At 24.8% G+C, this 17,598-nt stretch overlaps 1 protein-coding gene across 1 annotated transcript in view; it reads left to right on the forward strand.

The window, feature by feature from the left end:
* The window catches only part of LOC113389797 (pyrokinin-1 receptor-like), a 35,379-nt gene extending 18,370 nt beyond the window's left edge, over positions 1-17,009 (forward strand). Inside the window, exons 4-6 of the mRNA XM_026626805.1 lie at positions 4,522-4,610; positions 16,720-16,928; positions 16,983-17,009. Of these exons, the coding sequence (XP_026482590.1) occupies positions 4,522-4,610; positions 16,720-16,928; positions 16,983-17,009 (325 nt within the window). The remainder of the gene's footprint in view (positions 1-4,521; positions 4,611-16,719; positions 16,929-16,982) is intronic.
* Positions 17,010-17,598: the final 589 nt, after the last annotated feature.

A 17,598-nucleotide genomic window follows, 5' to 3' on the forward strand; every position in this document is an offset into this window, starting at 1 on the left:
ATATATATATATATATATATATATATATATATATTTATTTAAATCAATATTCGAAACATTGTTTAATATTACTTGATAATTTTCACAATGCAAGGAAGTATCGTTGCGCTTCTTGATGCTTATTTTGTCTATTTGAATGAAGCAAAACTTCTTTAGGCGCGACTAAGGTGTAAATCCGTACAAATTCAACGGAAGTGCGTTACGGCAGAGGAGATAAGATAATAATTTGATTTGTCATTTGCTCTGGATGATATCATTTCTATACGGGTCGATTGTGATTAGTCGTGGTGTATGTGAATAGAGATCTGTCGTTGTATGCGTATCGATATCAACAAGGAAATCGGCATGGATAGATAAACATTTTAAAGTTACATCGTAGTACAAATCTTGATTCAATGAAAAATGCCTGAATCAGAAGAATATTTTACCCTGTTCCTTGATAATAATTAAACAAATTAAACATTTGTGCCGTGTACTAAACGTAAGTTCATTGATCAGAAATGATTTCTATATTATTCGTAGTTTCTATAAAGTTTTGAAGTTATTGAAATGGAAAATTTTTTTTAGGCAAGACAGATATTACATCTGTTTAAAGAATGAGATTATATCGCCAGCGAAAAAGTAAAAAAAAACAAGCAGTCAATGAATGTATGTTAATTTTAATTACATGAAGTTCTTCAAACACAATTATTACATGTTGATGAGTGTAGTTGCAAAAACAATATTTGTTTAGCCGTTGTTTAACATAATTCACTATATATTCATAATATATAATATTTATTTTGGTTAGCTTGTCAATAGAGTCCCTTTACTCATTAATTTTAGGTTGCTCGTCAGTAGAGTCCGTTCACTGATTTATTTTGGTTAGTTTGTCAGTAGAGTCTCTTTACTAATTTATTTTAGTTTGCTCGTCAGTAGAGCCCCTTTACTAATTTATTTTGGTTAGCTTGTCAGTAGAGTCCCTTTACTAATTTATTTTAGTTTGCTTAATGAAGGTTCATTTCTAAATGCTAATTACAATGACAAACCGATCATGTCGTATTTGAAGTATGACTGTAATTACATTGTTTTCAAATATTATATATATTTTTAATGCTATTATAAATATATAATTTATAATTTATTATTATATAAATGTGTATAATGGTCGATACTAATAAATGTGCGCATCACGACGAGTGTTACTATATTACTAATAAACAATTATTCGAAATTGTTATATGATGTATTTATTTTTACTTAAATGCCATATTGTACAGTAGCAAATAAGCTTTACTTCAATCGCGTGTGAACCTTACGCGCACTCTTTTTTTATATAATTAGTGATCAATGTTCGATTTTAGTTCTTAATTTTGGAATTGCTATAATGTAGTTTCGGGCGTTTTTTGGGTTATGTACTGTTTTACCCACATAAATTGCATTGCAAGTTTTACAATAAATTTAATATATGTATTATATATATATATATATATATATATATATATATGTATAATTTCAAGAACTCATTTGTCCCGAAAGCACGTGCTCACGCCCACTCTACATCTAAATTATTCAAACACGGCGGAGCTTTCGGAAGGATCAAGTGCAGTAGTAATGATAATTGAAATGGGAAACAAAATAATGTGATTTTGCATGTTTAAATGCAGTGGTTTTAGTTTGCTTTTAGTAAATATCCCGTAGGGTGTGATTAGAATAGTTTTCGTAGTAAAGGACTATCTAAGAGAGGATATTGCGCCTGTAAATGCTTCCGGACTGTTTGTTCCGGGTTTGGCCAAGTACTTCCTATTGGAAGACTTAAGTGCAATTATCGATTTTGCGTATACACAATATAATATAAACCTTGAAAATAAAATTAAAATTGAAAATAAAATAAAATGAAATTTTTATTGTGCAATATAGTAATTACATTTTTGTTAGAAAAAGAAGCCAATATAAAATTTGAATACTATACAGCTGAGTATTAAATATGGAGTACCTCAAGGAATGGTTCTGGGACCACTATGGTAGCAATGATCGAAATTAAATAAAAAAAATCGATTTAAAACTCTTGACAGTTTTGTAATTGATACTCAGTTTAGTTTTCATTACCGATTGTGTTATTCGATGCTTCCTATATAAGTATGCAAATTAATGTTTCACTTTTAGTGAAAGAGTTAAAATCACATATCGTGATTAACACAGTTCGATGGCAAATTAAAAATGTTATATAAGCGACTTTTTGAATTTCTAAAATATCTCAAAGCGTTCACGAGATATTGCAATTTTAAACATTTCGATTTTGCCGGATTCATATTGACTTTTTACAACTTATAAAATTTGCAAAGTGTAAAAATGCGATTTTATATAATCTATTGTAGATATTTTGGTGATTCAAAAAATGGTTCTAAAAGCATTTTTAATTTGCCATCGAATAGTAATACTCTCGATTTCCACTTTTCTCAAATTTAAACTTCAAGGATCTGATGAAATAGTTAAAAATGCAAATGATAGTATTTCTATAGCCAACTAATATATTTTTGAAGCTTGTTTTTTCATTATTCATTCTGTTATTTGATGCTTTCTATATGAGTATGCAAATTTAGGTTGCATTCTCAGTGAACGAGTTAAAACAACAAATCGTGATTAACACAGTTCGATGGCAAATTGAAAGTATTATATAAGGGACTTTTTGAATTTCTAAAATATCTCTAAGCGTTCTCGAGATATTGCATTTTTAAATATTTCGATTTCGAAGGATCCATATTGATTTTTTACAACTCATAAAATTTGCAAAGTGCAAAAATGCAATTTTATAAAAACTATTGCAGATATTTTGGTGATTCAAAAAATTGTTCTAGAAGCATTTTTAATTTGCCATCGAATCGTAATACCCTCGATGCTCAATTTTTACTAGTTCCTCAAGAATGTAAAAATACATAAATAAATCTTCAGGATTTGAAGAAATAGTTAACAATGCTAGTCGATAGAATGTGTCTCTATAGTTAATTATTATATTTTTAAGGTAATTTTTCATTACCGATTGTGTTATTTGATGATTTCTATATGAGTATGCATATTTAAGTTGTTTTCTTAGCGAAAGAGTTAAAACAACAAATCGTGATTAACACAGTTCGATGGCAAATTAAAAATGTTATATAAGCGACTTTTTGAATTTATAAAATATCTCAAAGCGTTCTCGAGATATTGCATTTTTAAACATTTCGATTTCGCAGGATCCATATTGATTTTTTACAACTTATAAAATTTGCAAAGTGTAAAAATGCAATTTTATAAAAACTATTGCAGATATTTTGGTGATTCAAAAAGTTGTTCTAGTAACATTTTTAATTTGCCATAGTAATATCCTTGATTTCAAATTTTCACAAGTTCGACAAGAATATATTATTATTTTTGAAACAACTTTGAAATCGAAATATATTATTATATTTTTATTATTTTTATAATACCTCATTGTATATAGCATTCAAACAAACAACACATCCTTATACACTTAAAGTGTTAATATTTTTGATTCTCTAGAAATTGTTTAGAATATACCTTACTTGGGAAAACAATATTTGCCGGGTCAGCTAGTATATTAATATAAAACTCACGTTAAATTTTTAAGAAAACTAGTGGGGTGGGTGGCATCGTGCCTTAAGGCAAATTGCTGGAACTTCCCGTACCGTAACGAAATGTTCGAGGAATATTGAATGTTTTCAAATAGATTATTATAAATATTTTAGCATTGTCTAATATTTATAAGAATTATATAAACTGAATTGCAAAGTTGAAATTATTTGTTTAAAGTATATTAGAACTTCAGTCAGAATTATAAATAAAATCTGAATTATTTTCGATATACAAAAAATTAAAAAAAAAAAAAATGGAACAAAATTTTTTTTTCCAAAATCAATTATTTTGTTAAGAAAAGCAGAAAGTTCTTTGAATCAATTGAATCGGACGCTTAGTTCTCTCAAAAACTGCCATTTTTTGTACATTTTGCTCTGTATCTTTGAAATGGCTGGGCCTGCCTTTGCCTAAAACTAATCAGCACATCTCCCTATCAATAGGGATTGAATGATTTTTAAACAATTCAAATCGGTTGACCCGTGCGCCCGAAAACGTGGACGAAAAAATGCGGACACACAAAACACACACACACATCCATTTAGTTTCTGAGGTATGCCTTAAAAATGTTCAGAAACCTTCAAAACGTCGAGAAATGCAAAAAAATTTTGATTCTCGGCCCATTACTATAACTTACCCTACGGGAAGTTAATTATACCCTGTTTTGCAAAGTGCCTATTGGCAAGTTGCTGTGTGTTGTATATTTTTCAGATTTTTTCAAGAAATTTTCGAAAGAATCTATTTTTTTTTTCAGTGTAATCCGAACAAATCATCCTTCGGCAAAACGATAGTTATATTAGAGCCGTCCTCCGGCAGAGGCGGCGGCGCCCCCGGAGGCCCCGGAGGAAATGGAGGCTCCACCGGAGCCGCCGGAGCTTTTATACCTCGTGTCGCCTCCTATGGCGGCAGAAGCCTTAGTGGCAGTGGGAGGCGAAAAAGGACTCCCGGAGGCGTCCGAAACGCTCAACAAAAAGCCACCAGACACGTAGTTAGAATGCTGGGTGAGTCTTAGAAATTTCAAATCATCCTGAATCGTTTGATACTAATATTAGCATAAGACGAAATATCGAATTCAGAGTCGTTTTATTCAAAACTTTTATATCGGTGTGTATAAAAGTGTTTTTTAGGAAATATTGTAAATTTTATCTAGTTGCACCCTGTCTAACTGAAAAGGGGTGGTTTTGTATGAAATTTTTGAGTTATTTGACAAAATCCAAATGAAATGAATATAATAATAAAAAATATCGTCAATAATGAGAAACCGACATATTTAATTTAAATGATTTTTTAGTATAAAATTTTAAACTAAAAATGATTACAAGACTTTTGTATTGCAATTAATTCTTGAATATGCAAGGGATAGTACCACAGATATATTTCATATGTATATATATATATATATATATATATATATATATATACTAGCTGATCCGGCAAACGTTGTTTTGTCATCAAAAATATTTTGCCGCTTTGCAGAAGATCTTATAATATACATGATATATTAATAATATTATATTTTAATTACGCTAATTTTTTTACACTTTGGTAATTAATTCCAACGCTATCATAGTGTTTTGTTTATTTTAATTTTGTATATGTCAAATAGTTAATATTTACTATATTGCATTTTTTTTTAATCAGTGAATAAATTAGATTTTAGTCTAAATCAACGCAGTACTATTACCTAAATATACATTTTTTTATAAAAATATCTGATTTTTTACATTTGCATTTAATTTAAAAATAGTGAATGTCAATTTCATATATCCAATATGCACTAAATTTATAAATGTCAAAATATTTCCTTTTTTGTCGAAAATTAATATAATATGATATAATTTATTTTTCAATAATGTTTTCTATCTATAATTTGTTTGGCAATATTGCCTATAACATAACTTGGAATAATTAATGTATATTTGTTTCTTATTGATGCCGTTAAAACCTCAATTTTTTTGAACTGTCAATATTTTGTTTATGATTAATTTTAAATTCAAGATGCCGCTTTTTTATTGTGATCTATAATGTTTTGATGAATATCCAAAATAATTTATAAGCTAATCAAATAAATATAAATTATAAATCTATTTATCTAATTATATTCATAAATATTGACAAATGACATTGCACTTTTTTTCGTGTCAACATTTATTTAAATTTTTAAGCATTAATTTTTAATTAGATTTAAAACTATAAACAGTGATTTTGAATATAGCATTTCATCTAATTTGGATATAAATGCTGGATATATCTATATATGTATGTTTTTGAATTATATTTGAACTGTCAAATTTTTTTTTCAAAAATCATAAATCATTTTTTCTCGAATTTTCCATACATTTTGACATTTTTCTTTTTAGTGTTTTGTTTTTTTTTGGTCAATTTTTGTCAATTTTTGTCAATTTTTTTTGAAATTTATAAAAATTATATATTTATATTTTAAATTTATCTTTCAAAATTTCCTATAACCTAAATTGGATATATATACACACGATGAGCCAATAAAATTTAAAATCGGTTCAGTAGTTTGGGCGTTCATCGCAAACCAACATCATGACCCGAGATTTATATATATATATATAGATATATATATATATATATATATATATATATATATATATATATAATAAAATTCGCGATCTTTACGACAGCAATTTGCTGACAATGCATAATAAAAAGCAGAAAGCATCATTTATTCATTCGGCGCTTTCTAAATCAATAATGCCATTTTATTGATCGTAAACCAATAAATACGAATTAGGCAATTTTATTTACTAGAAGATTAATAGGACTATATATATTCGAATAAGATTTGACTCTTATCTTATACTACAATATAAGTGGATAAGAAAAAAAGTAAAATTTGTGAGTAATTTGACAAAAACGATAAAAATGTCACAAATTTCTATGTTTATTGCTTAAGAATGAAATATCGAATTCAAAGTCGTTTTAGTCAAAACTTTTATATCTGAGTGTATCTAACTTAAAAAAATGCCTTTATATGAATTTTTGAGTTATTTGACAAAAACCAAAAAAAAAATGTCCTGAATTTTCTAAAAGTATTTATTAATTATTTATTCTTAAATTATTCATTTCTTCATTACATCTCTTGTAACTTATGAACTATTTCTCTAATTTAAATGAAATATTTAGCAAAATATTTCAAAATTAAATAGTAAATATTATTTTTTAACATCGTAAAACACTTTGAGCAGTGGTTTCCAAAGTGTGGCCCCCGGAGACAACAACATTGCAACAAGATTGCAATTAAAAAGTTATGATTTACGCACATTTTTTCCAGAAATATTACTATAGACTTTAGCCATATATATATATATATATATATATATATATATATATATATATAATATGTATGTATTTTAACGGCTAAATAGCATATAATAAACGTCATTAACGTTATATCGTAAAATCCGTGTAACGGCTTTTACTCGCCATAAAAATGTATTTGAACGTCTCTGACGCAAATTAAATTGCTAATTTGTAACTACATAGAAAAATAATATATATTAGTAATTTAATAATCCTATAAAATTATAATAAGTAATGTTAAACAAGAAAAAATGAGTATTATTTATTTTTCTCGAACACTTCAATAGTTATAATGAAAAACCAGCAAAAATGCAAGAGCGAATTCACTGATAAAATTTAATCAAGTGCCAAATTCAACTCTAATTTTTGTTAAATTAAAGTTTTCAGACAAATTTATGGTATATGAAAAAGTTTCTTAGAATTTTATGAGCTATAAAATTGGTATAGAAAAAATTTTGTAAATACTTTGGAATACTGCAATTTACTTTAATTACAATTCAGACTAGATGTTATATTTTTATTATTTTTTAAATTATATTTCACATTTTCGGAGTCAATTTCCCTTTCAATAATCCTTTCTAAAGTGTTTCTGCCTAATTTAGAAATGAAGTAATGACAATAAAAGGATTTATACCGTATTTATTCCGTTTAATTAAGATTTATGTGAAAGATTCACTTCGGGATCATTAATTATTCTGATTGAATGAAAAGATCGTTACCCAATTTCTTTGGAATTGAAAATTGTAAGGAAAACGGTGGAGGAATTATATATAAATATATATATATATATATATATATATATATATAATTTTGTTCTGCGATATAACTTCAATTACATTTTATAAAAAATGTACTAAATTTTTTCACCATGATTTTTTGTTTTATAATTTTATTTTTTCACGTTGATTCAAGTTTTTGTAGTTTGTCAAATAAAAATTTAATTTTCTTTATTCACGTATGTTTATTTTTTATATACTATAAGATAGTATTAATTTTATTTTTATATTGTATATAAAATGTGCAAAAATGCATATTACACGATAAATATACATGAAATTCAAGTTGAGCTTTATAGCAAATTTTTATTTACTAATATTTTGTTTAAACATTTAATATTTTAATACTAGAAATTTTTAAAAAATATAATGTACTATGAAACCGTTTCAAAGCACAATTTTATTCTAGAACAAATTTGTAAGATATTTTACTTTAAACAAAATTACTTTAAACAAAATTACGTCCTTAATATGTACGATCAGATTTACTCAAGAAGTGCTGGCTTTAAAAGTGATTTTTATTAAATAAAAGTTTTTATACAAATTTATGCTATAAGAAAAAGTTATTAAAAATTTTATAGGCTTTAATTTTAAGTTTAAGACAGTTTTTATTTTTTTGCAACAATTCAATAGTTATTTTGAAAAAAAAACAGCAAAAATGCAAGAGCGAATTTTTATGACAAAATTTAATCAAGAGCAAATTTACTGACAAAATTTAATCGAGTGCCAAATTCAACTGTAATTTTCGTTAAATAAAAGTTTTTATTTAAATTTATGTTATATGAAAAGGTTATTAAGAAGTTTTTAGGCTTTAATTTTGTTTAAGACAGTTTTTATTTTTTTGCAACACTTCAAAAGTTATTTTGAAAAAAGAGTAAAAATACAAGAGTGAATTTACTGACAAAATTTAATCAAGAGCAAATTTACTGACAAAATTTAATCGAGTGCCAAATTCAACTGTAATTTTCGTTAAATAAAAGTATTTATATAAATTTATGTTATATGAAAAGGTTATTAAGAAGTTTTTAAGCTTAAATTTTGTCAGATATTTATTTTTCTGCGCTTCAAAAGTTATATTGAAAAAAAGAGTGAAAATGCAAGAGCAAATTTACTGACAAAATTTAATCAAGAGGAAATTAACTGTCAAAATTTAATCAAGCGCCAAATTCAACTTTAATTTTTGTTAAATAAAAGTTTTTACACATTTTTATGATATGAGAAAAGTTATTAAGAATTTTGTGAGCTTTAATTTTGCCAAAGACAGTTTTTTTTTCTGTAACACTTCAAAAGTTATATTAGAAAAAGTGTAAAAATGTAAAAGCAAATTCAATAGAAAACTGTCTTAGACTCAAGCTCATTTTCTACAGGAGTATTTAAGATATTTAATTACAAATTTAAAAAAAAATCTGTAATATATATATATATATATATATATATATTTACAAAATTTAAATTAAATTTATGTCGACTTTAAGCCAAACTAGCTTTCAAATTTACAACTATTCGCCGATGCAGTTTTCATGCAAAATTATCATATTTATTGCATTTCTGGTTTTGCATTTGCAAATCCATATCGATATCCAGAAATATATTCCAAATTTGTATTATATATCATATATATATATATATATATATATATATATATATATATATATAGATTTTCTCCTAAGTATAAATTTCTTGGAGGAAATCTCTTTAATATTCAGTTTTGTGTACTAATTCTGGTTCATGTAAATTTGTAACTAATTTGTAATATATAATACACACATCGTTATCCTTTACTTAGAATATGGTAATTTCTGAATATAATTAATTCGAAAATTCATATATCCTTTTGTTTATTATAATTTTGTGGAAAGTGAGTCAGGAAAGTTAGGAAACGATACAAGAAGTTTGAAATGAAAATTTTGCATAAATGTAAAATTTAACTAATTTAATATAATTTAATTTTATATTTCTTTTTTCATTGCTTTATTTAAGTAAAGTTTAATTATTATTATTTATTGCATTACTTAAATTTTCTTGTATTTATTTTGATACAAAAGTACATGGGCTTTCTTTAGATAGCATAAATTTTTCTATTAATCTCTTTTGTTTTAAATACATATATATTTTGACTAAATACATGGTATAAAAATGAATTATAATATATAAAGAATTATTTTTATTTATTATTAATTACATTTATGTATTTGCAAACCCAAAAAATGTAGGCTATAAAACTCGCTTTTAGAAATTCTCAACTCAATTAATTTTGTCTACTGTATAATTTTTTTTGGATTCTTACTTTGAATTTTGTGTATTCAAAGTATTTGTTTTCCGAAAACTGTATTGAATTTTTTTCTAAAAACAGCTTTGTAAATATGTAGGTTAAATTTGTCTATATATATATATATATATATATATATATATATATATATATAAAGTTTTCTACAAAGAAACAAATTTAAAAGCCATGTCCTTTTCTGACCACATTTTACGACATCGTCGTAAAATCTTCACCACAGGAATAGATTTTTTTGCTTTTACTTTTCAATCTTTATATAAATAATATATACATTATATACATGTATATATACACCTTTGTCACACACAAAAACAGGGCTGTACTCAGTAAAAAAAATTCAGCAAAATTTTAATAAAATTAAAACAGTTTATTTTTACTTTCTTGTAAAGGCAATTTTAGGTCGTATTTTTCAATTTAATTAATAGTAAATATTAATATCTTATTTATATACTAATGAATTAATATAATGTTCACATTTTAGCCTATTGGCAAGTTGCACTAAATTTGAAAAAATAAGAAACTAGAGAATCAGAAATATGGAATTTGTTTTGGTGTTTGCAAAAAATTATTAGTGCACAATTTCTTTTTTATATTTTTATATAAATTATTTTTTAGTGATTTTTAACATAGTTTATCATGATATAGTTCATATATATTTTTATTATATAAATATTTGGAAAACTTACAAATAAAATTTGTATGCATTTTATTAATCCACTTTTTCTCTTGAATTTTTAATTCAATTTTGTAGAATAATTTTTTAAACATAGTTACAATGATACAGTTTAAATATATTTTTTGGGTTTTCATCAAATATATTATTATTATTTAAATTTTTATAAATTTTACAATAAAACTTTTTGTTCATATTTGTATTTTGTGGAGTTAATTTTTTCAAAACAATATTTTTTTTACCAATAAATTATAGTTTTTGGTAGACAAACAGTTGATACTATTTTTGGGAAAATAATTTTAAATACTCTTCAACAACTTATTAAAATTTCTGACAGTTTTTTTTTCAATTTTATACTATATATACTCTATGCATTATAATATTATAATTATCGACACATGTCTGAATAATATAATTAAATAAAAATATTTAGTACAATTTTAGGATAATAATTTCAAATATTTATTCAAAAACTTTTCTATATTTCTGACCTCAAAAAATATACTTAGGGCCACAAATTTCACAGATTTTTATTATATTTTCCTAAAGTTCGGTCCTGTAAGGTGTTTATATAAGCTTTTAATACAATACGCCCACCTATTTTTGATGTTTGTGTATATTTTGTGAATAATAATGCAAAAAGGCCATAAATTTTGTTCTTCGTAAGATTTTAGTACCGAAACGGCCTTTTCAGCAGCGAATAAAAAAGATAATAAAATAAATATAAGGACGAACGAAAAGCTCGATTTTACTTTTTTAATGTAGAATAAATAGACTCACATTTGTATATATATATATATATATATATATATATATACATACATACATAAATTTATTAAAATATTTACACGTTTCTATATAACAAGTCAAATATGCTTTCGTGATTGCCTTATCAAATATTTGTAGAACTTGATCAAACTTTTGTAATATACTTTTGTGGGTACATTTCCTAACAAAATGGACATAGTTTTTGGTAATTAAGGCTAAAATTAATGAACTAAGCTCATTAATTATATATACATACATGTATATATATATATATATATATATATTAAAATTTAATAATTAACTATTAGTGAATATTTACTAGTGAACTTTTCCATTGCAAGTATTGATAGCAATTAAGCTCATTTACGCTTATTGTCTGTATTTGATTGCGATTTTCAAGTATACGGAGTTGTTGTAGGGTTGTATAATATTAGAAAAAGTTTTTGCTTATGCAATTTTGTGTGAATTTGTTGAATATTTCATTTAAATCTGACAAACGGTTTAAAAGTTACAAGATATATAATAAATAACTACACAATTCTTGTAATTAAGCTCATTCCATGCTCATTGTCTGTATTCAAGTGCGATTTTAAAGTACACCAAGTTGCGGTAGGATTATATAATATTAGAAAAAGTTTTTGTTTGTTTAATTTTTTATATATTTGTTGAATATTGCATTTAAATCTGCCAAACGGTTTAAAAGTTACAAGATATATAATATATAAGTACACAATTTTTGTAATTAAGCTCATTTATACTCATTGCATTCGAGTGTGATTTTAAAGTATACCGAGTTGGTGTAGAGCTATATAATATTAGAAAAAGTTTTTGTATATGCAATTTTGTGTAAATGTGTTGAATATTTGATTCAAATCTGACACACGGTTTAGAAGTTACAAGATCTATAATATATAAGTACACAATTTTTGTAATTGAGCTCATTTATACTCATTGTATTCGTGTGCGACTTTAAAGTATACAGAGTTGTTGTAGGGTTCTATAATATTAGACAAAGTTTAGGGTTTTGCCTTTTTGTATATATTTGTTGAATATTTGATTCAAATCTGACACATGGTTTAGAAGTTACAAGAGATATAATAAGTGCACAATTTTGCAATAAAGCTCTTTCATACTCATTGTATTCGAGTTCAATTTTAAAGTATACCGAGTTGCTGTAGGGTTGTATAATATCAGAAAAAGTTTTGTTTATGCAATTTTGTGTGAATTTGTTGAATAATTCATTCATATTTGACAAACGGTTTTGTAATTAAGCTTATTCATACTCTAGTATTCGAATGCAATTTTAAATATTTTATTGTCTTTATTTAATTGCGATTTTAAAGTATACTGAGTTGCTGTAGGGTTGTATAATATTAGAAAAAGTTTTTGTTTATGCAATTTTGTATACATTTGTTGAATATTTGATTCAAATCTGACAAACGGTTTAGAAGTTACAAGAGATGTAATAACTAAGTGCACAATTTTGCAATAAAGCTCATTCTTATACTCATTGTATTCGAGTTCAATTTTAAAGTATACTGAGTTGCTGTAGGGTTGTATAATATTAGAAAAAGTTTTTGTTTATGAAATTTCATATAAATATGTTGAATATTTCATTCAAATCCGACAAACGGTTTAAAAGTTACAAGAGATATAATAAATGAATGCATAATCCAGATGCAACACTACACCAAAGCTCACTTATGTAAATTGTTAGTATCTGTATCGATTTTAAAGTACACCGAGTTGGTTAGGTACTTATAATATTAGAAAAAAATATAGTTCATGTAATTTTCCACATATTTGTCATATATTTCATTTAAATCGCACAAACGGTTTAAAAGTTACAACAGACACAATAAATAAATGCATTATTTTATCACCGACATTTAAATAAATTATTTATTACGTTTAACTCTAATTTATTTGAACTTCCAGCTAACAATTTAGATTTAATTTAATCTCGTACGCCACTGTGTTAATTCTCTGCAAAATCCTTCGAATGCAAATGCAATTATTGACATCTGGGAAATGCAATTTAGTGCAATTTGAAATTATTAAATTGCATATACTTTCATTTAAAATGGTAAAAGGAAAATTATGTAGGTGGAATTATATAAATATATCAGTGAGTTTATAATTAAAATTATATGCATGTTAAAATACCTTTGTGGTGTAAAATTTAATTTAAATTTAATTTTACACCATCTATAAATAATTTGCAATTTATTTTTTATCCAATACAATATAATTTTTATTTAATATTCAATTTATTATTATTGCATTTAATTATTTCTTTATCAATTTATTTTTAAATCCATCTCTGTTTTTCAATTTTCGTTCGAAAAGCAATTTTGTCGACACGAATTCTTATGTCGTTAAATTAGATCGACATTATTAGATTAATTATTCGGAAAGTAGGATCAAAATTTAGGAATTTTTCACCCTGGTCTCCCCTATTTTGTAATTGATTGATGATTGATGAGCAGAACAAGCCTAAAAGTTCCCTAAACGACATCAAGATGAAAAATTGATGGAAGTTTAATTTTTGTAATGGCTTTAATATTGGAAACGATTTTTGGGTATACCGAGTTGTTGTAGGATTTTTTGTTGTCAGAAAAAGTTTTAGATGGTTTAATTTACAACAAATTTGTCTAATACATTAGTAACTTACGACAAATAGTTTAAAAGTTATGTATAATTTACCAAAACAGAGCACTTTTCTTACTTACAAATGTCAACAAATTAGGAAAGCTCATAAGTTTGTCGTTTAAAAGTATACCGAGTTGCTTTAGAGATTTCTGTTGTTAAGAAAAGTTGTAGATTATTTAATTTACAATATTTTTGATAAAAAAATCATTTGCTTATAACAAATAGTTCAAAAGTTATGAATAATTTACCAAACCAGTGCACTTTTCTTACTTACAAATGTTCAACGAATTACGAAAGCTCATAAGTTTGATGTATAAAAGTATACCGATTTGCTTTAGGGTTTGTTGTTGTTGAGAAAAGTTGTGAATTATTCAATTTACAATATTTTTGTTAAAAAAATTATATGCCTATAACAAATAGTTCAAAAGTTATAAATGATTTACGAAACCAGTGCACTTTTCTTACTTACAAATGTTCGACAAATTACGAAAGCTCATAAGTTTGGCGTTTAAATTATACCGAGTTGCTTTAGGGTTTGCTGTTGTTAAGAAAAGTTGTAGATTATTGAATTCACAATAATTTTGTTAAAGAAATTATTTGCTTATAACAAATGGTTCAAAAGTTATAAATAATTTACCAAACAAATGCACCATAATGCATTACTAGTGTTAATTTACAAGGAATATTGAACATAAGTGGTTTTTCAATTGTTGTTTTAGAGTATACCGAGTTGCTGTAGAGTCCTTATATATTAGAAAAAGTCGTAGATTATTAAATTTCAAACAAATTTGTCGTACACATTATTCATCTATCACAAATAGTTTAAAAGTTATGAATAATTTACCAAACAAATACACCATAATTCATTACTAGTGTTGATTTACAAGGAATATTATTCAAAGTGATTTTTCAATTGTTGTTTTAGAGTATACCGAGTTGATTTGGGGTTTTTGTATGTTAGAAAAAAATTAGATAATTGATTTTTAAACAAATTTGTCTAATATATTATTTATATAAATCAATTCGTGTAAATTCTGTGAACGATAACAACAAAAAATGTACTCTTATGCAAATGGTCTTATTTAAATTGCCATTTTCAAGTATACCATATTCTTGTGATATTTTATTAAATATAACTTTTATATATTATCTATAAATAGTATAAATCACAAATTATTATTTCAGTTTGTAAAAACCAATAATAATTTTTATAACTTTATGGGACATTTATTTTAAATTAAATTTCTTTTGAAAATTTTTTGTTTAGATAAAAAGTTCACAATAGAAAAATATATTCGTAAATCTGTACAAAACCGCAACATTTATATTTTTATTTTTACCTTGTATTTTATTTTTGTAGATATTTCTTTGAACATGCAATGATAATTAAAAAACTACAATTTTATGCAAAAGTTTATGTAAATTTCATTTATCTAAAATAAGTTTTTTGTGTCTCCACCCGGAAAAGAATTTTGTTCGGAAATCTAAAATAAAAATAAAATTGCAAATAGTAACATTCGTATATAAAATAATTGTTTGTGATTTAATGCAAAACCGCAGAAGAAAAAACTTGGAAAATGGAAATGAATAATAATATATATATATATATATATATATATACATACTTAGATTTTTACATATATTTTCTGAATTAAAATAAATTATTCCTCATGTTTTTATTTCGGCGAACAAAATAAAGATTCTTCTCGGATTATTTTTAACGATGATGCATTTTTTATTTTATTAGAGAAGAGTTATAAAGATAAATCGTGCAGAAACATGAAAATATATCAAAAATGGCATAATAATTATAAATTTAGACTTCATAATATATTTTATATTTAGAGACAACGTTGTAGTAATAAAGCATAATATTTTATCTGGTTGATAATTCATGAAATACAATATCTTTTGTATTATATCATGTTTTTGTTCTAAATTCGACGATAATAAATTATGACCGGTCATAATTTATATTTGAGTGGATTTAGGAGATAATATTATGCTAAAATATATTTTTTACTTATATATATATATATATATATATATATTTACATACTTGCATTTTTTTGCCTGAAATACTATGTTTCATTTTTTATTTTTTACTTTTTTAGATTAGTTTCCAATTTAGTTTTACGTTTTTCTAAGACAAATATTTTACGGAAAAATGTAGAAGATATCAAATAAAATATATAAAATAGCAAAATCTCATTTCATTATACGTTTAAAGATCCAAGAAGCATTTTAGAATGAAAATTCGATTTTGCGAACAAAACTCGTTAAAGTTTTTTTTACTCTTTTCAATCTTGACGTTCTTTACGATGATTAAATTTTTTAGAAAATTACCATGTCCAAAAGCAATTGTAATAATTTCACTATTTTATACTTAAATGTGTATACTTTGATAAAAAATTATAAAAAACACAAATTTGTTCTGGAAATAATTATTAAAAATTATTAAACAGAGGAAAATAAAATCATTAATAAAAAATAATTCTTTACGAATTTTTTTTTATTAAAATTACACCTGTCTTTTGTGTCATTGTTGTTATAATGCTAGATAATTTTTTCAAAAATATTTTAATTTTTTTGCATATTTTTTAAATTTTTTTTCTTTTTTCCAGTGGCAGTGGTAGCCGGTTTTTTCGTCTGTTGGGCCCCCTTTCACGCCCAAAGATTATTAGCAATTTATTACGATGTTTCAAGTGGACCCACAGTGGTGGCGATTTATAAAATTTTAACATATGTTTCGGGGGTCCTTTATTATGCCTCTACTTGTGTGAATCCGCTCCTGTACAACATTATGAGCAACAAATTCAGGGAAGCATTCAAGGTAAGGGTAATAGATTAATGCATGAGTTCTACAATTTTTTTATAAAAAATTTAGAAGAGATATGATAGTAAAATTTTGTAGGCACAATTTTATAAGTGTTATGGATACACAGAAAAAAATTCGTGGATTTGTTGCAAATATTTGATTTATTATGATTTTGTTCACCAAAATCGGTCAATTTCGTTTTTGCTTACTAACTAAGTATAATAGACTTATGCACGATTTATACAATTTTTTTTTAAAAATATAAACGAGATATGATAACAAAATTATGTGTGCACATTTTTACAACTGTAATAAATACACAGAAAAAAAATTGTGTACTTTCACCAAGTATTTGATTTGTTATGAATTTTTTCTCTAAAATCGGTCTATTTCATTTTTGCACCCTAACTAAGGATAATAGACTTAGGCACGACTTCTACAAATTTTTATAAAAAATGTAAAAGAGATATTATAGTAAAATTTTGTGTGTATATTTTAACAACTGTAATAGATACACAGAAAAAAAATCATGGAGTTCTATCAAATATTTGATTTATTATGAATTTTTTCTTCAAAATCGGTCTATTTCATTTTTGCACCTTAACTAAGGATAATAGTCTTATGCACAAATTCTGAATTTTTTTATAAAAAATGTAGACAAAATATGATAACAAAATTGTGTGTG

This window comes from Ctenocephalides felis, unplaced genomic scaffold, assembly GCF_003426905.1.
Source record: "Ctenocephalides felis isolate EL2017-DRISC unplaced genomic scaffold, ASM342690v1 CF-g0.4_SCAFFOLD_03573, whole genome shotgun sequence".
In the NCBI taxonomy this organism is placed as follows: Eukaryota; Metazoa; Arthropoda; class Insecta; order Siphonaptera; family Pulicidae; genus Ctenocephalides; species Ctenocephalides felis.